This window comes from Boleophthalmus pectinirostris, unplaced genomic scaffold, assembly GCF_026225935.1.
Source record: "Boleophthalmus pectinirostris isolate CB_2022bp ecotype Guang Dong unplaced genomic scaffold, ASM2622593v1 HiC_scaffold_6, whole genome shotgun sequence".
Taxonomy (NCBI): domain Eukaryota; kingdom Metazoa; phylum Chordata; class Actinopteri; order Gobiiformes; family Gobiidae; genus Boleophthalmus; species Boleophthalmus pectinirostris.
The window spans coordinates 18,941,151-18,967,345 of record NW_026571447.1 but is presented as its reverse complement, the minus strand read 5'-3'; the positions used below and the strand labels follow the sequence as shown (position 1 = coordinate 18,967,345).

The 26,195-nt window shown below is 40.6% G+C and overlaps 1 protein-coding gene across 1 annotated transcript in view; it reads left to right on the top strand.

The window, feature by feature from the left end:
• zfpm2a (zinc finger protein, FOG family member 2a) overlaps window positions 1–26,195 on the top strand; it is a 132,422-nt gene that overhangs the window by 57,300 nt on the left and 48,927 nt on the right. Inside the window, exons 4-5 of the mRNA XM_055163241.1 lie at window positions 6,040–6,164; window positions 25,474–25,585. Coding sequence (XP_055019216.1) covers window positions 6,040–6,164; window positions 25,474–25,585 — 237 coding nt within the window. The remainder of the gene's footprint in view (window positions 1–6,039; window positions 6,165–25,473; window positions 25,586–26,195) is intronic.

Sequence of the window (26,195 nt, the reverse complement as noted above, 5' to 3'; positions counted from 1 at the left end):
GTGTATTGCTCAAATCATAGTACACCTTACATTTATGGTTAAACTAGGATAGGGGCCACTGGGGGTAGGTGGACTTGATTTTGGTCTGTTGGCATTGTGATTTTATTTTATTTTTAGGATAATAATAATAATGTACAACAATAAACGTGAACACTAGATACAGATACATTAAACAACAAAGCTCACAGCCCCTTAAGTCATACCTTTCTCCCCAAAAACATGGCATAAAAAAGACAACATAAAACAAAAAACAAACAAATACATTTAAAAACATCTCTTTTTTTCTTTTATTTTTATTTTTTCACTCTTTTTTCTCCACTGTTAATAACAATGTAGATCACTTTAGACTTTAAACTTGGCATTGCTTAGAGCAGGTTTAGTATCCAGTTTTCTTGGATTGATTGAAATTCTCCCCTTTAGTTTAGGTAGTGTGGTGGTTTTAAAAGCTTGAAAACACAATAAAACACACATGAACATTTTTTTCTATAGTATTCATTTTTCCCACTAATAATAGAGAATTGAGATTTTGCATTAATAGTCATACAAAATATCTGAAATCTTAGCAGTGGAGAGTTAGTTGATGATGTAATTTGTCATCTCTGTCCCGGAGCAGAGGGCTCATTCCAGGCGTGAAACTGTAATAAGGAAATGTATTCTTACTATTAATGGGACTTCACAAGCGTAGGGTTTTATGGCCGACTATATAAGTTGATAAAGTGCACAAAGAATGCACACAAATAAGAAACTGTATTGAAGCTGCAGCACTGGGGAATAAAAGCATTCTCTGTAGTTTGTCTCAAGAATTGACTGGTATCACCAAGACAACAAAAAGAATGAAAGAAAAGAAAGATTTGTTTGCAGTTGTATTTTTATTTATTATTTATTATTGTGAAGATGCACTATGTAACATATGGTGGTGGTTATGTCACTTGTGTGTCTCCATGAAGATGTTAATGCTTTGTGCCTACAATGTTCCACAGTATGGCATTAAACCTAAAGCGCTTATTTCATGATGGGTGTTTTTATTGTTCCAAAATACTCTGAAAAACATGCATTCTTACTGTGAGCAAGGTCGGCTCTCCACAGATCTTACCTGGAACTTGGCCTGGTTGCATCACGTGCTTGTCTCTATAAACCTTTACCAGAAAAGTTACATATTGCACTTTTACATCCTTCTCTCTCACACGCACGTTTATTCTGTTGATTATATTTTTTAAACCACACCACTACACTGGCACGTGCCACTGGCAAACCATTATTCACACTTACCACTGAAGCTAGTGATGAGGTTCCATGTTCCATTGCACCGTAACCCAAAGGCAGGACAGGGGCCATACACAAAAGAGTGAAAAATACAAGCAGATGCCAGCAAGGAGCATCCTGGGTCCTATCTGACGAGGATCTCTGAGCACAAAGGGACATTCAGTGGTCTGCCAAGTGTCTGTAGAGTGCAGAACAGAGCCGGGACTGTAGCGACAGATGATGATCTTATCAGGGGGGAGGGAGGTGTGGGGGTCTGCTTTGGGAGGGGGCAGCAGGGGCTCTTCAGATACATCCTGGGGCTCCTTTTGCCAAGTGTGTGGTATTTCAGAGGAACAGTGCTGAGGGCAGAACACAGGTGCTGGGATGGGTCAGCCATTTTGAAATTCCTCTAGGTTAAATCTGATGACCTGCGCATTCCATATTCATTCTCAATCACATTTATAGTTATATAGATTTATTCGTTTCTACTGCTAATATTATATTCCTTATCTAAAGTATATTGTTGATGTTTTTGTTGCGTATACAGTCTTCACCAACATCTTTGCCTATGACAGTTTGAAAAAAACAAAAACACACACACACAGGTATATAAGACCATATAATAATTTGGTGTATATAATTTGTCTGTGTCTATCCCTTCCATTGACTCTTCTTGTTTAGTGTCAAGTATCGCTCTGTTGTATTAAGTATTAACCTAATTAGAAAAATTGTCAGTTATCCGTCTGACACCTGGACACATCTGCCTGAATATTTCTGCTGTTTGCAAACTTGTGCATGCTTACTACAGCAGACAGTGTGGAGGCAGCCTCATTATTCATGCACGGGACTTATTTTGTGTGGAGATTTTCTACTAGTGTCTGCAACAGATGTGACAAGCCATCTGCCAGCCAAGGTCCTCAGGCAACATTTGGTGTGAGCTGCGCACAACTGGCACCCAAAACATGGTGGCCACCGCGATACACAAATTCAATAGGACCCCCTTTTCTCTCCCGCTCTTGCACCTACACTAGTTACCTCATTATTTTTACCCCCAAAAATGTGTGAATGGTTTCGCCAGTGGGCTGCTTGGAACCGTGAGTCAAGCGGGGCTAAAAGGGAACTTGCATCCAGGCGAGTAAAGGCCGCGGGTCTTATCTGAGGACAAACAGAATGCATCAAGCGGTGGCTGTGGCTCGCAGTGATGACGACCAGCTGTGCTCCCATGTTTAATTATTTCTGTGTAATGAGCTTACCCACCTTCTTCTGCAGCTCCAGGAAGACAGCGCAGGGAGCACTGAGGGAGAGGAGAAAAAGAGGCACAGATAAGGCTGATTATCTTAACTTTTGGCACAAGTCCAAAACGATGAATGTTTGCACTAATAACGCTTCTCAAACTGTGGTCAAGACTGCTGGTATGAAGGATCTTAATAGTAGTAGGTTTAAGGTTTAATTTGGGTTTTCAGCCTTTGACATGATGTACTACCCTCCTAGCCTGATTCATCAGCCGGTTTCACTTTCGTGGAAACCCCCTGGCATTTAGGATTCGTTCGCTCGAAGGTAGGCGGGTACTTTTTTTAATTTAACCAATCGCTGCTATTTGGTCGTGATGTATGTAATTCGGCAAATCCTGTAGGAAGAAGGGCAATAATGTCTTTCCCCTTGATAAAATTCACCAAACATTCTCTTTGTTCCAGCTTTAAATCCTCGATCTCAGGAATCGTTGCCAACATAGAATGTATGGCTTCGCCTACATCCATCTCAACCTCTTTGTTTACTCTTGTGTTGTACCAAAAAAGGAACCCAGACAGGTGCTTGAGTTTGACGTTATGGCTTCACAGCTCTTCACTGATTGGCCTGCGCGTGGTCTACAACTTCCAGGGTTTTTGCAAACCGTCTAGTCTAGTGTATTCCAATTCCTGACCTAGTCGCTGTAGAGAAATTAAATTGAGTGGAGGCACTAGGTGGCACCAGCCTGGCTACTACCCTCCCCCATTCCTTAGTGTTTTGTTATTGTAACTGCTGCTAGCAAAATCCAAGGCTAAAAAGAGATCTTAGCATGTTTGTTTATAGTTGTGAAAACCTTGCTTCTTGAAGAGGAATTGGCTGATTTTGGTTTACTTTAGTTCTAGTTTATACTTGGTTAGGCCCTGCTTTTTGGTTGGCTGTGCTTACATCTTCATTTATGTTTTTGTCCTGGAAATGCTTTTCTTTGGGTCCATTTTACTCCGCCAAAATCGAATAATTTTCAGTGATGTATTTAAACCACCACTCCAATATTTATCAAAGAATATTTTTGCCAGTGACATTTTCACTTTGATTGTTAACGAATGTACCAGCAGAGAGGTGTTATTTGCACAAGACCCATTATGTTTATGCATGTGAGAGAGCACATGCACACACATTTCCATAGCAGCACAACGGGGCTGGACACAAAGGCGTGCCACAGATACACAGTTGATATTTGGAGCGGAGAACAGGGCAGAGGAGGTCATTATAACACAACGCATCAGAAAGTTCAGTAATCATCACAGTCCATTCAGCGCCAACCCTGTGCCCTGCGTGCCTATTAGCAACACGTGCGGACACAGGTTCAAAGAAACAATGTTAACAACCCGTGTGGAGTTTGGGCCATGACAATAATCGTTTACCAGAGGGGATTGCTCTCATTTGAGAAAAAAAAATAAAAATAGTGGAGGCAGTGGTGGAAGAAGTACTCAGTTGTTACTTAACTACAAAATTACAGATAGTGGAGAAGAAATACTCAAGGGAAAGTATCATATGAAAAAAATCTACTTAAGTAAAAGTATCTGTTAAAATGTACTTCAAAAGTAAAAAAGTATTTTGTGCAGATTTTGAGGTCTTAAGAGGCTTCAAATGTACTGATTTTGATATAGATTTGTGCTGAATTTTGTTCAACAGAGCTGTTTTTGTTTATTTTTGTTTGCTCAAACTATGAACATGTTAAAAAATGCAGGGGTGTAGAAAGTACAGGTACCTAAAAATTATATTCAAATACAGTATTTTACTACTTATACTTTGTTATGTTCCACCATTGATGGTCAGTAAGCTCTGCCGAATCCACATGATTCAACTGTATTTAACTTACTACTGGAATTACTGTACTACTACTATTACGATAATGGTAATTTCTGGCTTAGGAAATTTAGCATCACAATTAATTTTATTAATAGTTGAGCTCGGGACAGAACATAAAAAATTGAAGGTCCATAGAGATGCATTAACCAAAACTATGAGAAAAAAGTTAACAAAAGTGCCATGGAACAACACAATGAACTGTCACTATTGGTAATTACATATGTCACTCTCTAGTGCCAGGCACTTTTAATGAATGTTTAATATTTAACATAAGGGTAACTAAAAATCTATGACGTGTGAAGATACAATAAGTATTAAATGCATGAATAAATCTGTTTTCATAATGTGAACAAAGCAGTTTATTTAGGTCCGACCGTGACCTCTGACTTGGGGCCAGTCCAGTGAAGAAACAGTTACGTAAAGAGGCAGTTTTCAGACATGACTCACGGCTGAGAGAAGTCTTTTGGCAGTGGAACATTTTGTGTCCAAGCGTTGATAAAACCGGATAGCACTTGTTACACATGTCTGATTCATCAACTTCCACCAGGAGAGTTCTCACCATCGCCAAGGAAACCGCCTGTAAATTCAAATCCAACGTTGTGTTCATTTTAGATCAGCACTAGTCCTTGATTTACAAAGTACATGAAAATAATATTTGGCCTAATTAAGAAGAAATTAAAATGTTAAAAGAAAATTATTTGGTTTAAAAAGGAATCATAATAAAATAATCAAGTAGGAAGCTAAGAAATGGTAATTGTTAAGTGATTTTACAAGTCCAGGAAAGCGATAGAGTACAGATGAGAAAGCACAAATTTCCATTATAATTCTTCAAAATTGGGTAGACTCTATAAATGACAAAAACAGTTGAAATATGAAGTATGATACAGTAAATGTAAACCGTTTTGCCTAACTTAGCTCACTTATTCATATCAGCATTAATCATTATTATTTTTTTAATTATGATTTTAATCTAAGTTTATTTCAGATCCTTTTGGGGGAGAGGGGGGTTCTACGATTGAAAGGGGAGATTGGATTTAGTCTCCACTCAGACTTTTCGTTCATTTCGTTTTTATTATTCACTGAACATATTACTTTTAGTCTATAAAAAGATCTACTTTCTGTCATAGTTTTAGTCGACAAATTTTACTCATAGTTTTTGTTGTTGCAAAAACATTGATAAAATTTGACAAAAATATTTAAGTGTATAAAATGAACACTGATTCCCATGTGAAACGCTGTCATGGAGCTAATCATAACCATGCCATTAATCACCATCTACAAAAGTCTAGTAAATCTAAGTGATAAGCCTGGAGGGGGATGTAGTACTAACAGTGCTATCCACTTTCACTGTTAATGAACTGTAGCTGTAACAAGGGCTCGGCTTCCTGGAACAACCGAAATAGGCCTGCCACGAGCTGCTCCTGCCAGCCAGTGAGCCTGCACAGTCTCACCCAGATTATCTGCACACAAGACACCTTTCAAGTAAGGTTAGCGCGCCGTGTGTGTGAGGAACACCATCAGATGGGTGCTCACTTGATTTGCTTATCCATTTTGAAAGTGCGTGGCTGTAACCTCTGCTGTTTATCGCCCGGCTCAGACGCAGTGCTGTATATCTGCTCATGTACTCACTGTGATGTCGTGTGGACCTTGTTGTATGCAGGAATATGGCTGACTTCTGTTTTTTTTCTTGTGCTTTTTTAGGAGAGTTAGACGTGTTTCTGAAAGATGGAGAGCGGAGGATCCACAGCAGGCAGCAGCTTCCCGTGGGCACGACGTGGGGGCCATTCGAGGGCAAGATAGAGATGAATACGGACACCAACGCACTGGTATGTGCATCCATCTTTTACATCTATTTGTGTAACCTGTCTATGTGATGTCTGCATGTGCCCCTTGTGTTTATAGGTATGGCCCAATGATCAGTGCCATGCATGCTAATTTATCAAACAACATTGTTTCTAGTGAAAGCATGTGAAGGGCATGGGTGTTCGTTTTTTCAGTCTGTGCCTTATATGTAGTACTGACCAATGTCCAGTGTCTGTCTTTCACTATATATTTATTTTAGTGCAATCATTTCTTATTCAGCATCATTGAACGCTATACAAATTTGAATTCAACGAAATATATATTTGTACTAAAAGAGGCATTATTTTAGTACAGAAAACCTTGCATCTTGAACCCTCATTGGTCAGGATATGTTTCCCTTAGGCTCATAGTTCAAATTTTATCACCAAGGTTAAAAAAAATTGAATGAAGGTAAGTAAAATATGTGAATTTATGCATTTTTGTTACATTTTTGCTTTACTATCTCCTATGGGATCCCGCCTCTCTCAATGACCCAAATTAAACAAATAACTAAAGCAACATCTGTAGACATATTCTGAGCTCATTCACTAATTATTAAGGCTAATTATGCAACTGGGGGTATTTCTATATATAAATCATATTTCAAGACAGCCGCTCTGCCCAGTGAAAGAATCTATTACCATTGACTCCCATGTCTCTCAACACCAACTCACAAAAGCTTTTGAAGTGCATCTATTTTAACATTTTAAGCCTTATATTGTATGACAAAACCTTTTAATTGGTGGATTTGACGCTGGGTCCAAGCTATGAATGAGGTCCAGTCTTTTTCATGTCCCCTACCCTGCAGCTCTCTATCTCCTCTTTGAAACCTCCCTAGGCTGCTGTTGACCCCCTGCTCTACTGGAGTGACTAGCCCTCCGTGGATTTGATACTTTTGGATTAATTAAGAAATTCCTATTAGTATTGTAACCAGTCGAACGCTCATCCTGTTAAAAACATATGAAAAAGTCCATGAGGATTTTCAATACTAAAGCTATTCACCCGGTTCAGCCAGATCTCTCAACTTTTTATTCAATCATTCTCAACTGTTTTCTAAGCCCCTCTCATGGTTTTGAAGTCATCGGTGGCTTTAAATAACTGAACCCATATTATAGGCGTGAAATATGTCTTCTCTCAGGCTGGAGTCAGTTATCCTTGGGCGGAAAAGTGATTTGACAGAGCAACACCTCGGCTTGCCTTCCAAAGTAACGCGCCCCATATATTTCTATCTCTGTTCCTCCAATAACCTTTAGCATCCTCCCATCAAGCAGTATGGTCCAAGGCAAGATGTGTGGAGCATACAAGTAACAGTGGTAAAATAAAAAAACTATATTTTTTTCTTTACGTTGAAATGGGGTTGGGCAACTAATCAAATTTGGATTGAGATAGAGATTCTGTCATTTCTAATTGTCAGTGATCTGCTTAGGTCCACAGTGAGTTTTCTGTGAGGCATGTCATTTAGAGCATAGTTCAGATTTTGGAAAAAGAAATTTCAATATTTTTTGTATATATAGTTTCTGTTTAGGACATGAATATTGAGTTGTCATTAAAACAAACAAAAAACTGAAATTGTGATTGATCAATATGAGGAAACAAATATTTAAACAGTCAAAAAAGCCAAATAATAAAAACTAAAACGTGACTCGGAAAAAAAGATTAAAAAAGTTAATGTATTATATTATTACTATATACACTTTATAAGACCTCAAATACAGTCAAATATGCAAAAGAAGTAACAATCACAGATTTCATTTAACATTTTTGGATCCTTTAATATGATTTTTGGTACTGGTAAGCTGCTTTTGTATAGCCACAGGAGACCATAGACTGATGCAAAACAAGACTGACAGTTTGTGCCTGAAACCCCTCAGACCACATTCATATACGACCTCTAACTTCCCAAGTCCCAACTGTAATTTCAGTTTTTCCACCGATATTCTGTAATGAACTATTCCCCATCTTGATCAAAACCATCTTCATGAAAACATCTTGCTGATTTATCACTCTGAAGGTGCACAAATTTAAAAACTCTGCCCTTAAACCTATCAAACCAATCACAGAACTGCTGATGACCAGACTAAGTGCTCTCCGTGCAGTCCAAGTTTCTCTCTCTATCTCTACAATGTGTGCAGGTGTTGGCCATCACCTGTAATGGGGCTATGGAGAGGTCAGCGAGACTGCCAAACCGCCCCGCAATTAAAATACAGGAAAAGAGAGCTGCCATCATGCCTCAAAGCATCTCATGTGTGTCTTATCTCACGGGAATCCTTTTAAAATGCTTAACTGCTTTCTCTGCTCGCCTAAGTCCCATCTCACCAAAAGGGCATTAGCAGGTTTTCTCTTACTATCATTAAAGGCTAGGTCATTGCAATGGTTTTGTTTTAGTTTTTTACAATGTTTTTGACTAAAATAGAATAGCATTTTTGAACACAGGGGAATCTACATGTCTGAAGGTGCATAGTTGTATATCTTATTTCTTTGTCCAGCTCCAGTCTCATTGGGTTGCCAAACATGCAGCCGTTGGCAACATCCCTAATATGGCGTTGCATTTATCTCAGTTATTTTGGTGGGAGGCGAGGGAGTTGTGTAAATCTTAAAGCGCTGATACAGAGACGGCTAAAGGTCCAATGCAAGCCTTACCTGGAGACAGAGGAGGAGTGAAAACAGGCTAATGTAGACGTATGGGAGGGTGGGCTGAGCAGCAGAGGGAGGGTAGAACAATGGGGGATGTATTGGAGTGGAGAACAAAGTGTGGATCTACAACTCAGTCATTCAGATTAAAGCTGCATTGTGTAGAATTCTGTAGTAAAAGAATGTGTCCTTAAAATGCTTTCCGTTGTGGTCATACAAGTGTTCAAGTTGATAGACGGTCCTCATTGATGTGAAATTCCCGTTTACAATTTGCTCACAATTGCTACTTTAAAGGTGCACTGTGTAACTTTTAATGGTGGGTCATCTCTTGCTTCTCTCCAAGGAGACGTTGCCTGGAATGTTCCACAATATGGTGTTATACTGTACTTATTTATCTCTACGCAGACAAGTCTTGGCACAGGGCCAAGTTACATGTCAGATCTGTGGCGAGATGAGCCCACTCCCAGTAAGAATGCAAGTTTTTAAGTAAATAAAAACCCATGTTATTGAATAAATGCAAGATGGATATGTTTAATGCCACACTAGGACATTCCAGACAAAACAGCAGCTCCCATCAGAACATTGAACAAATAGTAAAAAAAACTGTTAATGTAATACAAAAAGTGGTGAAGGATTTGTTACTGCCTGGGCCCTATAGCATCAAGTCTTATTAAACAAGTTGATAAATACCGTTATATTAAGTGTATAACTAGGCCTGTCATAATAAAAATACTATATTGACTTATTGTTCAATATTTTTTCAGTGGTACAATACATTTTTGAGGGTCAATATTTATCGGGGGTACTTTTTTCTTGGGACTAGTCAGGACCTTTTTGTCACTTTTCCTGTTCTGTGATTAAATTTGAGCTGTTGAGGAACATTATAGACACAAACTTACATTACATGCTGCTGTTTATTTATTTATTGCTGTTTTTATTTTTATTGTATTGTATTGTACATTTTGAATATTTTTGGTAATAATTCTACTTTAAGGTTCGTGTGCCAATGCATAAATTTGATTCAGTATTATTATTTATACAAGATATTTTCTTCAGCAATATATTGCACTTTACATTTTTATCATGACAGGCCTATGTATAACTGCTTAATTTATGTAATAAATTTTTTCCCAATGTAAATATGTCAAACCATCAAACCATGTTAAATGTTCTTTTGAGAGAAGCACACACTGTTAAAAATGTTATAATTTTTTATCTCTCAGCCATCATAGAATCAGATGAACCATTGTTGAAAAAGTGTATCCACAAGAATGATGTAGGATTTTGCAAGGCATTTGTCTCTTCATTCAAACTCATAAGCTGCTGGTGAGTTACTGACATGGATACAAGTTTTATTCATTCATTTAGACTTATCAATCAACTTCGACTTAACTAAGGTCAAGCTATTTTTGTATAGACCCACAAGCTCGTAGCTGTTTCCCTGTTTTTGGCATGGAGCCCAGAAAGGACTAAGTGTAATGACCAACGCAAAGTGGCTTCTACAGTAAATAATGAGGAGAGTGGGAGAGATTTAGGGTCAGACTACCGAACATGAGCTGACCTTTGACCTGCGGGAGTATGTGGACTAATAGGCCTACTTTGTTTCCACCGACTCTTATGTCTGCACCAGTGTTCATAAATAAATACATTAAAGATGTCTATGTTCTAGTTTACCTGAAAAAAGACCATACTTTCTAGAAATACTTTTAGATGATGGTAGCCACAAATAATGCCTTAGACACTTACAGAAATGGCTGATATTAATGTCTTCTAGAAAAATGTGAAATTGTTGTTTTGAATATATAAGGAACATTACAATATTTTAGGTTTTTGTGGTTTTACTTTCTTCCACTGTCCACTCACTTTTTGTGCAATACTTGAAACTCTGTTAAGACATATACACATTTTACTTGTGTTTTGTAAATTTCTGATGCATGACACATATGTGAGACCATTCTAATTGTAATATAATGTGAGGTGAGCAAATCTGACTCTATTTTTGGTATACACTTTGGTCAAACCCTAATGGGAGGCTCCTTTTAGTGCAGTGTTAGTGGAACATTTCAGCTGGTGACCGTCAGGCCTCTGGAGCAGACTGAAGTGACGGACGATGCGGAGACTGGACAGTGAGCGAAGCATTGCACACAGCCACAGCACAGAGAGGCATTACGCTTGAAAAAGAGACGGTCAGATAGCAGCGAGAGGAAAAACAAGGAAAAAGCATGACAGGAAATCTGGGCATCTGCAGGACGGAGATAGGGTCACATCTCCACCGTTTATCAAAGAGGGAAGCAGATTTCACAGCTGATGGGGCACTGTGCAAAGGTTTGTGGACCCCAGGGGCTCAGCTTGGCATCCACACCGCAGTTAGAGTTATTACTTTTGCAGAGCTGTTAACGCAATCATATGGCACTATCATATGCAGGGCTCACTGGGCTATTTTCCTCCCCTTTATCACAGTATCAGTATATTAAATACAGTTATATAACATGCAGATAGATGTTCTGACAGGCAAACACAGACACATTCCCTCCCTTTTTTCTGTAGTCCCTAAGATACTAAACCCTGTGTACCAGTGTGTGTATAGCATACAGATGAATTGAAAAACCTTTCAACAGATCAACAAATGGTTTATGTCCATCAGTTGTCCCAGGCCCTGTCTGTAGGCCCTTATTCACAGCAACTCAAAGCATGTGGACAAAGAGAACCCTCACGTAGCACACACTGAAGGACAGATCTACTCACCGCCACTGATGAACTTCCTATGAATATATTTAATCAATTTAGTAATATAAATGTCCATGTTTTTGTCATCTCCACTGCCCTTAAAGGTGCACTGTGTAACTTTTCTAGTCTCCATGGAGATTTTATTGTTCCATAGTATGACGTCAAAGTTAGCCATCTTCCATTAATGCAGTTTTTATTGCTCAAAATGGCTTGGAAAATCATGCTTTATTATTGTGAGCAGGATCGCTTTTCTGCAGATCTGACCTGTAACTTGGCCCTATTGGCATCACCTACTTGTCTTCACAGAGATAGGTACGTTTAATGCCATATGATGGGACATTCCAGGCAAAGCAATAATGTTTGGAGACAAGATGGTTGTGGACCTTCCTTCAGAATAGTTACACAGTTCACCTTTAAAAAGTCTTGGTGCAAACATAATGAGTTATAATATCATACACAGTCTTTTTGTTTTACCCCAGAAAAGGTGATGTAGAAGTTTGCTATTTATAATTAACACATAAAAAGCTTAAACATTGTAAGTATTTGTAGTGCTTCTTTCCTGTCTCCTCTGTGTGCTTGTGTGCGTGAGCGTATGTGTGTGTGTGTGAGTGATTGAGCTGCCAGCGCACACTCCCATCCCTCACTCGTCTCTGATCAATCAGACCATTAGAGTCCCATTACAGCGGCCCGGTGCAGGTGAGACACACGCCTCCGCCTGCTCCTCACATTCCCCAAATTAACGCAAATTAATAGTGACACTCAGACATAAATGTGTGCAATCGGGGCTAAATGAACAGTCTGGGTCGAAGCTATTGAGTAGCAGGTGTCTTTAAAGGGCCTAATTACCTATGTTGGACCGGAGCAGAGCTGGAGCGGGGCTGAAACAGAAGCAGGCCATGAGCAGTGCTGGAGCGGGGCAGGAGCAGGGCAGGATCGGGGCAACAGTGGGCACGAGCAGGGTTGGAGCTGGGGCAGGGCTGGAGCAGCAATGGAGCAATGCAGGAATAGAGCGGGGCAGGAGCAGAAGCAGGAGTAGAATCGGGGCAAGAATGGAGCATGGCGGGGCTGGAACAGGGCATGAGCAGGGTTGGAGCAGGGGCTGGAACAAGGCTGAATAGGAGCTGGGGCAGGTGCTGGGGCAGGAGCAGGGCTGGAGATGAAGCAGGGGCTGGAACTGGGGCAGGGCTCAAGCAGGGCAGGATTGGAGCAGGGCAGGAGCAAGGCAAGGTCAGGGTTGGAGCTGGGCAAGGCTGGAGCGGGGCAGGAGCAGGGGCAGGGGCAGGAGTAGAGCTGAAGCTGGGCAGAAGCTGGGCTGGCCTGTGGTTTGCCTGCAGTAAAAAGCTTGGCCCTGGGAGCGCCTCATTGTAGGTGTTAATAATTGATTGGGAGGCAGCCTATTAATGAGCAGCAGATTTAGGGCTGTGTTGTAAATGTGTTGATGAGGGTGTAGCCGCCTCTTGTACAATGCCTTACCAATGCTAATTACTAGGGCTTAGTCAAGGTGCACTGTAATGAGCCACATTCAATACAATACTGGATTTTATGTGTCTGCAGGACCTTTTAGTGCAAATTACACGCTAATTGAAATATAGACTTGTGTAATCCAGATTACTATCTACCAGCAGCTTTTCATCTAGGCTTTTATCTTATTTATTTTAATAACAGATATGCCATAGCTATCTGATAATGATCATTCTGCACATTTATAATATTTTTCACTTCTTACAATGTCTGAAAAGTAAAAACACAAAGGACAGGATTATAAGCACTGAACACTGATGATGCATATCATTTTGTATCATGTCAAATGAATTTAATTATTTAGTAGACAACCTACAGAGTTCCAATTACAGCAGGTCTAATGCTTCTCTTACACAGTCCTTTTGTTCTCATGTTACTACCATATAATCTTTATGGAGTATTTTAGTTTGTTCCTGTGTGGGAGGGCATCTGAGCGTGCTCCTGTGTGTATGCTGACTGCTGTTTTTTTGTAGACGACTAGAGAGAGAAATGTCCCGATACTGTCCTCCTTTTTACCTGGGACAGGGAGGCACAGGCTGTCAGCGATGGACTCTGATTATTGTGTGCTTAGTACAAGGGTGAGAGGAATATGGACCATGCTCCAAAACTGCTCCAGAAATTATTCAGCCCTTCACTCAAGCCATTTATCTGCACCTTGTGCCCACCCTCTCTCTCCAACATGTTTGTCGTTAGCTACCCCTAAACTTTAACAAGTGGTGGCAGATTTTTCTGTTTCAGAAATTATATTTTTCTTCTTGTCATTGCTTCATTAATCAAGAGGAGGCATTCTGAAAAATGTTTTGTTTTGGAGGCTGCAATCTATTTAGTGTGTGTGTGTGTTGTAGTTAATCTGCGCCCGTGGCAGGTTTCCCCTCCGAAACGCAGCGCTAAGCAGCGGTATCGCAGGCCTATTGTTGTAGCCTCTGTCATAGCAAGGAGAGCCTGATGCAGGCCTGGGCTGGCCTGATAAGGAAAAGAGGATTCAACATGGCTGGAAAGGAGAATCAGTGGGACTTGAGAGTGGAGTAGGGATGGGGCAGATGCGCTCACACAGACACATACAGTACATACACAGTACACAGCAGACACACAAATCATCCGCACATCGCACTGGCACTGGCCCAGGCAATTATTTACAGTAACAGCCAATTACATATGCAAGAAGGCACCCCCGGATAGGACCTCTGTGTAGCATAGCCGCTAAATGACACGCATCGGCAGGACAGCCTCAAATCTACACAAACAAACACTCGAAACATGGTGGTGCGCGACAGTGTGTATTAAAATCTATATTTATTAAACAAAAGTATCAATTCAGAGATTGGTAACTGAGTTTGAGTTGCCATGCTGGACACACATCATTTTGCTGCTAATGTTGTGGCTTCGTCTAATGAAATAATTGGCTCAAATTTTAGGCAGAGAACCAATTTGTGATTGCATGCATCAATTATTTGTTGGGATCAAACCAGTATCAGGGCTGCGGGTCTGTTCAAATGCCTGCAATTACAAGGACTTGGCCTGCTGTCTCATGCTCGTTGTTATCCATATATTTCTTCTAAAAATATAGCATTTAGAAGAGGGAGGTTAAAGTAGTATTTTATTTGATACTTTGCTGTTGCTTTATATGTCAGCGAGTCAGATTCCAAACCCTGGTGTAGATAAGCTCCAGCCCTTGTTTCAGTCCAATCTCTCCCAGTCTCCGTGTGCTCAGCTCTCGGTGCGTAGCTGAACTCTTCGCGCCCACGGCCCTGTGTGCTCACTGTGAAGCACTCAGTCACTGGGCTACACGCACAGCTCTTATGGCCATGGCCCAGCTCCACTGTTTGAGAGATAATGCATGGTTGAGTTGATCTACAAGTGAACCTGACATTTTACTGTCCTTACATCACAACAGCACTCCCCAAACTGATGTGGCGGCCCCAGATAAGGCAGTACTCTCTCATGGTTGGCTTTCTGCTCACTATAACTGCTCCAAGCTTCTGCTAAAACATGCGGAGGATAGACCCTGCACAAGATCATTTTTTTGTATAGACTGGTATATTTGTTGCCAGTGAATGAAATTATTGAAATAATAGTAGATGTGTGTGTGAGGTCTCTTATCTGTAAATACATGATTATCTGTGAGGGAAACCATGGTTAGGGCTGTTTTTAATTAAGATAACATTCTAATATAATATAATGTGTTAATCCTATCCGAAGGATCAAATCATTATCTGTAGAAAACAAACACATTTTGTCATCTGATGTTTGGTTAATGTTATAAGCACCGTCTACAATGTTGTAATTGACATACACACATAATTCACATGTATTTTAATTTTAATAATTATAATCATAAATATATTTTAGTTTTTGGTTGAAATAAACACAATAATGCTTTACTAATGTAAGAAGTTGAAACATCCTGAAAAAAGAAATAAGATTAGACCAGTGTAGCAGATGAGGATTAACTCATTTAACACATGGTATCGCTATAAGTGCGTATACATGCCCAGGAGTATCCCGGTTATGATCGGGGTTTTTGAGTACCCCGGTTTCTTCATGGTGCTATCCCGGTTTCAGTATCCCGGTTATGACAGTATCCCAGTTATTAGAAACCAGGTTACTGTAGCTGGTATATTCCGATAGTAACTGGGATGCTGTGGCATGTATACGCAGTATAGGTTGAGTGCTAATGCGTTCAAAAGACAAACACTTTCCAGCCATTTCACCGCAACAGTAGTGACATAAATAAAGTGACCAATATAAACAAAGTGACCATACATGAGTGAAATGACTGTAGAATAAAAAGCTGTGCTAAATCTGCACACGTACAATCTGCATGCGTATGATCGCTAAAATGCTATAACATGAACTGTACGATATACGCACAGAGCAGATTTGCCCTCATTAGCACCTCCTCTGTCACAGTCATGTGCTTTAGTCCGACAGAAGCTGATCGCATCAGTGGCACAAGGAGCGAACAGTTTTTGCTAATAAGCCATGCGGTCTTAAGTTTCATTTTTGTAAAATGTAAACAAATATGATCAAACAGGCTGATGTGGCTCTATAGTGGTTATGGTTTATATTTTGTAAAGTTGAGTTTATTTATGCAGAAGATTTTAATGAAGAATCTGTTCGGTTTGATCTGTGCAGTGGATTGTGGGATATCTCATAGCTTCGTACCTCTAGTTAAACCTCCCGAGCTTCCAATGCTAAAGGAGCTCATGGTTTGTACTTTTCTGGTTTATTAAATTGATTTAAGTAATTTTTTGTGTTTGTGCATTTGTAAGATAATGTCAAGAAACGGGATACTACAGTTGATCATGTATACGGGGATATGAGTATTCCGGTTTCTCAGCGCACATGTAAACGCAGTAACCTGAATACTGACATAGCCGGGATATGGATAATAACCGGGATACTAATATGCATGTATACACACTCTATGTATTGCAGATTGGGGTGATTGTGGATTACTTTATGTACTTCTGAAGCTTCCACTTTGTACTGCCTCCTGCTGTGAGTCGGTTTAGGAAAGCACCAGTGATGACTCCAAATCCCAGAATGCTCCTTGTCCGGGGGCTCCTCCCCCACTGGGCTGTGAGCTCCTGTCTGCTCTGCTCCACCAGGCTTTGACACAGTGTGGATCTGTAACTGTCAGTGGCGACATGTACAATCTGCATCTATCCTTCTGCATGTCACAAACACGTAAACAGCTTGATCCCAACATTAAGATGCATGAACAACTGTTCCATATGGGAAAGCAAAACACTTAAACAAGTCACACACTATCGCTCACACACTTATCGCAGAGTTCTATGAATTTGAATGACTGCTTGGAGCAGATTTGGTAAGATCCCCCTAAAGCGCTGATATTCCTACAACAAATAAGTGCAGATAGGACCCAGTCTTTAGAGTTACTGACAGACCACAATAGTCAGCTCAACTCCCCAGCTTCACGTGCATCTTCTTGTTTTACAGTATGCAATATGTCTTCCCAAATGAATGATTCTCCAACACTTCAATACACAACAGACCTACTGCAGCAAAGGCACTTGAGGAGGACGCAGACGAGGCGAATAGAAAGAAAAATGAAACAAAGTTGAGTGGTGCCAGCTGCTCTGCCATCTGTCACTGTCAGGCCGTAACTGTGAGATGTTGATACACGTTTCTTGAAAAGTGCTGCAGATAAAAACCTGATTGTTTCCATTTGTGAGTCCCAAAAGAATATTTAACAGTAGATATATGTTATTCTCATGATCTGTTTAGAAGAAACTGTGAGGATGACCATGTCTATCTGATAGTGGCAGGAAAGCCTAATTTCATATATTATTTATAGCACTAACTAGTGTATGAGGGAAACCCAGAAACATTCTTTCTTGATAGACAGGAGTCCTTCTGAGAGACAGGCCCCCTGCTGGTGCAGCTTGATAAGTGCAGACTGTCCTGTGTTTTGGGTCTGTGATTGTAGGTCTTTGGCCATGGAGTCTGTGAAGACAAAGAAAATAATAATTATTATAATAAAATGATTGAAGGGGTTATTGTTTCAAAGCTATAGGTGAGCAGAGGAGATAGTGGTTCAGACAGTGCCTGCTGGGTCCATGGTGGTCCTCCTTCTCCTCGTTTACACTCTTGTATGAGGCCTTCAAAGCAGCAATATTATACTCCGGGTCGTCTACAAACTAATTGGGTAACAAAGAGCATTTCCAGCTCGGGAATCCCATCTCTTACTAGTGCATGTGCTGAGACTCTGATAAGAGAGTTCACGTCTAATGCATTTAGTGAGGGCCAAGTTCACCATCTTTATCTTATTTACTTAACTTGGTGTAAATATTGTTGCTCTTTTACGGTGGATTTAGTGAGACCCCATTTCTCTGCAGTGCACCAGGATCAATCCATCATACATAGCACATATGCAGATCATTATGGGTTATGCAAATCATCATCCATAATGAAATATGTGTCCAATTTCACTGTTTAAGTTACAGCTGTGATGAGCATCTTGCCTTTGTTCTCCATTCCTAATATGTTTTATTTTGTCCTCTTTGCTATCAGCACTTATATTAATTTGAATGGAAGGCTTTATGATTGGCTGCTGAGAGGGAGCCCACAACCCTGCAAGAATATAAAAAATCCCATACTGTAGATGCCTCTCTAATGCATCATGAAATGTGTGCCTCGACCGGAGAAAGGCACAGAGTTCAAAAGAATATTAAAATCCAATACCTAAAGGGGTGAGATGGGTTTATCTAAAGTCAGGGGCTTTATTCTAGCATCACTCTTGCTATTTTATTGTTTGTCTATATTTGCTGCTTTCAACTGATGCTGCTGTGGTTAGGAGGATGTGGATTTGTCATGACCCCATTGACAAATTGACTCTGGGGTTTTCCCTCTTTCTTCCCTTTGAAGAAATTTTACCTCCGAATGTTTATTCTCGACAGGAGAAGAGCAGGATCTGTCCGGAGCATGTGCCACCTGCACACTCTGACCCCCGGGGGGCGCAGTAATATCCATACAGGGGAACATTACCGGCTCCAGGTTCGCTATTATGATCCCTCACACAGCTTCTCCTTGCTCGGGGAGTCAAGCCTAACTTACATGGAAAAGATCAAACAAGTCGTCCAATTGAATTCAAATAGGAAATTTTGTGTAATTCAAACAGTGAGTAGCGAAGCGAGGTGCATTTCTGTCCCTTGACCAAAGCCAAACACAAGAGGTACAAGTTTACTCTGTACCTCCAAGAAATCATTAACATATTCCACCGCAGTACTTGTTTACTACTTCAAATACTCCCAAAGACAAGTACATTATACAAAGTTATAGAGCCAGACATGCATAGACTTTATGAAGTTCAATGAAAAGAAATAATGGAGACTGCTCAAGGGACCAACAAACTATTATTTGTTTTAGGATATGAACCTTTTTATTGTTACATAGATCTGCATACTTACAATTAAATCTTAATGAAATCTCAATATATTCAGACTGATGTTCACCACAATCACCTTGTATTCTAATGTAAAAATAAATAAATAAAAAAATCACTTTTGCTATTGACTACAGTGTTAAATAGCACAAGTCATTTTCTAATTATAAGCATCAGAGCAGTCTAAGTGACTGTAAAATTCTTGATGCTGACTTGTGATTATCCCCAGGGACAGACTTGGGACTGTTCTAGCAGGAAAGCAGGGAAGTATCAGAGGTAGAGGGAGGAGAGATGGGCTGCTTGTCTCCAGGGCAGGGACAGCTTACACTAAACTGTTTGGCTTCAGACTTGGAACACCTCAATGTGCCCCGAGCTGTGAGCAGAGACCCCCCTTCATCCTCTCTCTATTCTTTACTTTCTCTGCTGGTGACTTCAACACATTCATTTTGGTTCTGTAGAGGTCAGTAAAGGGCCAAGGACAAACTTATTAGGAAAAATCATATTTAGATTTATACAGCATTTTGAGATACTCAAAGTAAGTTATTGGTTTGCCTAGAGTGTAGAATGTTCCACAGTATAGCATTAAACTTATCTGGCTCCATGACTTATCTCCATGACAAGCATGCTACCCGGAAAAATTAAAAGTCAGGTCTGTGGAGGGGTAACCTAGCTCACAGCATGGTGAAATAGGTGCTTGTTTTTGATGGTTATTTGTTAGCAATAAAACATCTGTAATAGAATAAATGCAAAATAGATATGTTAAATGCCATAGTGTGGAGCATTTTTGACAGATCTCCATGCAGACAAGCTGGTCGTGTAAAGTTATACATGCACCTTTAAGTAGATTCTTTCCTAAATGTAATATATGTGTAGTAACTCAATTGAAAATCCATGTCTAGGCACCATATGTTTGTATTCCTGACAGCCCTCTTTTCCCCACCCATATCCCTCTTACAAGCTTGACTTTTGGACAGCATTGTACATCAATAAATGTATGTGTGTTAGCAGTTTTGGTTATTTACATGCATCTAAACATGTTTAGCAATCAGGCCATACCCCCCTTAGTGAGTGCAAATGTGACCACAGCAGCGTCTCAGTTTGAGCAAGAAGCAATAGCAAATGCAGCACATGAACTTTGATGCTTATAGTCCAGTCAGCGGGATAAAAGGTGATTTAAATGAGAAAATATTTATTCCCCATAGCGCGACCGCCATGATAGCACCCACCAAATAAAGGCATGTGTGTGCACTGTGATGGGTGTCCCTTTAAAGATTCTGGGAACAGTAGTCACTCTCTCCCCCAGTTTAATCGATTCTCAAAATGAAAAGTCAATTTAACAAAGTTGAAAAGAGAAAGATTGGGCCGGGGCGAGGAAAAAAGCATTCTCTTGCACTCAAGCAGTAAACTAACTGACGCACATAGGCACACACAGGCTGAGATTTCGAGGCGAATTATCTCCCACCTCACATTTGCTCTTAGGCAAGCAGTTTAAAAGCCAAGCGATTGAGCCAGTGATCCAATTTGAAATGCAGAAATGATTAGAGCAGCGCCTGCCTCAGTTCATATCGAAATTCTCTGATTTATGACAGGGCAGGAGCCAAGATCTATCTCCAAAAGGGAATTAGTGTGCGATTCCTGCATATTCCTTGTTATTTAGCGTTCCCAATACCAGATGCTGTAGCCTTAGAGACAGGAGGAGATGTAGAGAGGGGGGAGGACCAAGCGGATGAAAGCAATATATAGGTATCTTTTCATTTGAGCTGATGTCGCTCTAGCCATTTAGAGGAAAGAATGACACAAAAGCCGACTTGAGAAATTGTCGTATTCCTTTATGCAAAAATATTGACAGAGAACCTTCTTTCAGTGAAAAAATATGCAGCAGCTAACAGTATAAGCCTTTGCCAGCAGAGGATAGTGGTAGACTATGAGGTGAGCTTTGGTCCATTTATTCAACAAAAAGACCCCGTGCAACCCGTCCATCCTTGAGGCTAAGAAAATATTAATACGGTGCGCGATAACGAGGGCTGCAGGAAAATCTCCCTTAATGAAATTTCCAGTTGACCACATGCAATTTGTTTCATCGCACCGAACAACTAATTGCAGCGGGCGTTATCAAGGTGTGAGTGTGCTGTCTGCTGTAAACTGACTGGTAAAACAGGTACAAATCCTTTATCCCCTCTGCCATGTTAGGAGCAGAGGACATATAAACTTGACATAACCCATACATAAGCTTGTTTCTATATTGTTACACCACTAGAATTGACAGAACTGTGGAAATTAAATAGATTTTTTTTCAATGGGAAAACACAGGGTCAAATATAGGCTAAAATGGCGAGCCAAATACTAAACAAAAATCTGGTTTTGTATGTAGTTTTGCTTATTTTCAAGCAAATATAATACACTTGTTTTGTTCTTGAAAATTCCTCTTGTAATATGTAATTAAACTGCAATTAAATTACATGAAATGAGAAAATGCGTTCTGTTTAAATAATGTCAAATGTAATGCTACTGAATTTGTGTGCAATTTCAGGTCCTTGCTGTAGACTTTGATTTTTACAACCTAATCAAAATGTCTAATGTTTAATTCCTATTACAATTTTCATTCTTTTGTCAGTATGTACAGTACATATAAAGATGAATAGCCATTACAAGCTGCTGTTGATGCAAAGATGATGCTAGTTTAGTTTCACCATGGCTCTGCTCCACTCCTCACAGTGTACTACATATCCTACATAGAGAGTGGGAGTTGGAAGCCCCATGTATAAAGCCAATGTGTGTAGATATTCAGGCGGAGTGGTTTTGATCTCTCAGTTGTCTAAATCCTGCAGCTGGGGATCAGGACGGATACAGTGGCAGTCAGTGACCTTGGTGGGGGAGGGGGGAAATCGAAGAGGAAAACCTTCATTGGCAGCAGTGGGTTTGTGTGGCTCTCACCTGGCTGACCACGAGCAGGTTAAGAGTGTCTGCTGGAGCTGAAATGGTCAGTGGTGATATCATTAGCTGTTGTTTACACAGGAGCAGGGAGTTAGCCAGAGCCCAGTGTCACAAGCCACTTTCTTCTTCACCTCCTTCAGCTGATCAGAGGATCATGGTATCAAGGAGGGATTAGTAGCGACTTGGGATTTGTGTGATTGGTTAATTTATTGCGGTGATGGCAGGTCTTTCATCTATGGCAACATTTAATCAGCGCAGCCACCGAGGCTATTACAGGTTAGCTCTTTTCTGGAGTCGGTCCGGCTGTGCCATCAGCTCTATCACAATTCCCCTGAAATTTCCAAATTATCTGGAACAGGCTTTAGCTCCTCAGTAATAAAAATTAGAACAGATTCCTGATAGAAGCTTTTGCTCGCACTGGGCCAATTATAAATAGTACAGCCCAGCCTTGGAAAAGCGAAAAGGCAGAGGAAAAAATCCAAGTGTGAGAGATGTGCACTCACTTATCGTTGAGCCCCTGCGCCGCTCTGATCCAAATCCGTGTGGCTGAAAATTTATATTAGATTTTATCACAGAGGTCTAAGTCTAGAAAAATCAATGAAGGTTATCTTTTATGTTGCAGCAACTTGTGGAAATATTGATTTTCATTTTATGGCGAATTTGGAGCATCAGTTTGTAATCACTTCCTCGCTGACTACACTGTTTCGGTCACTGTATCTCTTACACGCTACAGCAACGTAACTGAGGGAGAGAGAAAATAGTAGTTTAGTATTGCACCAGTGGAGTGAAGGCACGGGAGGATAAAGCAGAACACATTACACAGGAGCAGGGCCAGGGGCTCTGCTGCCTCTGACAGGGATAATACTGTGTAAATGATACTAAATACCCCATATGAACGTAACAAAGATATGCCCTCTTTTTAGATAGATCTTCTGTAAAATATGTACAGTAAATTCTGTAAATGTCTTGTATTGTGTCAAAGTTACATATAGAAATACACTGACACAGATTTATTCATGCAAAGGTTATATGCTGTTAAAATTTTTTAGAAGAGAGTCCTCCTAGGGTTTGAATTAATAAAATTACTAGATTTTGAAGTCATGCAACAACACCTGTTTGTTACAATAATTATTATAAGGATTTTTACCAACATTTCTTGTGGTATACTTGATTGCTTGATTGTATGTTTAGAGCATGTTTTGCTAAACAAGACAAGTACATTTAGTTTATTACTTCCTGGCCCAGTAGTCAAACATTGTATTTAGATCTATCTTCTCTGCACTAAAGGCCTCATGTGAGCCCCCATAACCCTAACCCTATAGTTCCATTCTTGGTTTCTTGTAGCGCTGTGTGTTTGTAAACCCAGCTGATCACATGTCATTTTGCTGCAGGGAAGTCGTCATTTTGTGGCTGTCAGTCTCCATTCCCTGTGGCCCGGACACTTAGACCAGCTGATCTGCTCCTACAAATGTTTTCATTTGCATTTAGCAGACGCTCCCTCCTGCTCCCGCGCCTTCACCCTAATCCCCCTCTGTGTCGCGTGCACTGGCTTCTCCGCACAGCTTTGTCTTTGTGATGGCTGCTACAGGCTGCATGCTTACAACGCACTTAGGCCACTATTGTCAATATAGATGCATTATGTAAATCTATGCTCTCACATTGTGCTGGGCTGCTGCTATTGCACAGTTAGCACTGAAAAGAAAAGGCTTACAAGGAGCAAGAATTGGCTGCAAAATCACAAGTAGTGGATATTAGTCATAACCTTAAAATGCTGTCACAACAGCATGTGAAACAAATAAGCAGTGATTTGTAACAGTGGAGAAGTGTCTAGTTAATGCAGTGTTTAGTCCCTGTTGGCCCCATTAGGAGCATCTGGAATATGGCGAATTCCCAGCGGCTCGGAGGGACAACGGAGAGGCCTCTATAGCGCTGAATAAGAGATGGCTCCCGTCTGGAGATCTAAGAAAGGGTTAATCTGATTCCCATTTCAGATAGTCGTCCGGGCAACAATCGGCCAGTCTGTGCTGCTCCTTTGACAGGGCTGTGAGATTTCCAGGTTAGCCAGATAGAAGACTTTATTGTGAGGCTAATTTGAAATGTGAAATGGAGGATGACTTAAATTACAGAGGTCTTCTCTCTCTCATGTGCTGCCAGCGCAGGATAAGGCGATGCCAGCAGAAGGAATAAGAATATCAACAGACACAATTTACTGTCTGTGTTTGATCACTTTGGCAGGGCATGATGCCAGTGCGCCCGCATGTATATATAGGGCATATGTAGAAGTCTGTCTTTATTTAGAATATCTATTTGTGTTCCTAATTTTGCCCACAAATCCGCAGCAGATCCCTATCTCTAAGACATGTATTTGCTGTTTCTAAATAATGCTGTAAAAATGAGTTTGTCCTGCAGCCTGTGAGGAGATAGAGTTCATGTGAGAAATGGCGGTGGCAGAGGAGGAAGAGGAGGAAGAGGAGGAGGGGGCAGGCGGTGCACAGTGCTCATCTCTTGTGCATATCTGTGCCAATTCAGACCTCTAACATGCTCAAGTGACATTTGCATTTATCCTTGAAGGTTGTTGCCTTTTGCGGGGGAGAGCGCAGTGAAAGGCGCAGAGAGGACTGGTATTTTTTCTGGCGTATTAGGCAGATGGACAGTGTCCTGTCCATTTGTGCCTCAGATGGAAAAAGAAATGAAGAGTGGAGTTGCACCCCAGCCCATTTTCCTTGAGCTAAACTATTTCGGTAGCAGTCTAATGAAGGAAGGCCCAGGGGTTCAAAAGTAATGGCCTTGAAAAACTGACATTGTGCCTTTGAGTAATAGGCGAGTGGAGCCACAGTCCGAGATGTGTCTACCACCCCCTCAGCACCATTTCACAGTGCAGCGCAGCCTGGCCTTTAAAAACAAACAGCATTGTGTAAAAAATAAAATCACATGAGGATAAATAGAGCCAGCCAATCTGGTGACACTGCGCCGTGTGAATCTGCAATGAGGGGGTTGTTGCACTCTATCTCCCTCTCTGATTTTTTCTGTGCAAGAAATAAAAGTCCACATTTGACCTCTGACCAAGAAGAAAAATGACCTTACACATTCAGAATAATTTTCCGGCATATTATAAAAACTCTAACCTCAATCGCCCTTTGAAATGGATACTGATTCTTTAAATTCTTCCTTGCTTGTTTCAGGAAATAGTAAGATCATGGTGATAGTGAGGCACAATGTGCCCAAAGTTCACTGCTGAGCGCCCACTTCCTTCTCTCTCAAAGTCACAGCCCTTTTACCTTGTTCTTTCTCTTTTCTTTTGCAATTCCCAGACACTGGAGATTGTAATCTCAGGGTTAAATTCTCTATGATAAGTGGTTCTTACACATATAGGCTTCTGCACTGGTCACCACTTCACTAACAACGAAACACAGAGGAATTCATCCTCATATCTTCTCAAAAGGATTGTGGCATGCTGTACAGTTTGTGAAAATAGTGTTTATGGTTATTCTGAGCATAACTGTGTCTTATTAATGCCGCTTTAATCACCAAAAAGAGCCCCTGATTAGTGTGTGTTATCTGTCCTGCTGCAGAAGACCAAGAGCACGGTCCCGGTGGTGCTGAGCGCCGGCCCCAGGTGGCTGCTGGATGTGACTTGGCAGGGAGCAGAAGACAACAAAAACAACTGTGTGGTGTACAGCAAAGGTAAGCACTCACACACACACTTAAACACACATACACACACTTGCATACACATACACACATATATATACACATATACACACGCATACGCACACACAGATATATAAATACATACACATACTATACAAATTCATACACTACTGCACTCTGTTATCAGAGAGGCACACAGGACGCCACGTCATGCACCAGCACAAAGACACTGACATCTCTCCGTCCTCCTCTTCTTTCTCTCTCTCTTTTTCTCTCTGTAACTTTTTCTTCTCAAAGTCACACATGCGCACACACTTAGCACACAGAGAGCCTCTCCTCTAATCTGTTGTTCTCATCCACTCAGTAATTTATATCACTAAAAGTGTGATTAGGACCTGAGAAACATCACTTGACACACTAAGTTAATGGTCTTTAGATTTCACAAGGTAATTAATGCCCCTTTTTTCTCCTAAGTGAATCCCTATCTCCAAGCAGATAGGGCACGCAGCATGAGTGCAGCCTGCTCCATTTTACTTCATATGTTTTAGCTCAACTCATGTAGTTCTGGATCTGACTGTGCGGAAAGTAGGACTTTTTTATCGCACTATTTGAACAAAACATTTATTATTAGTATGGTTACAGA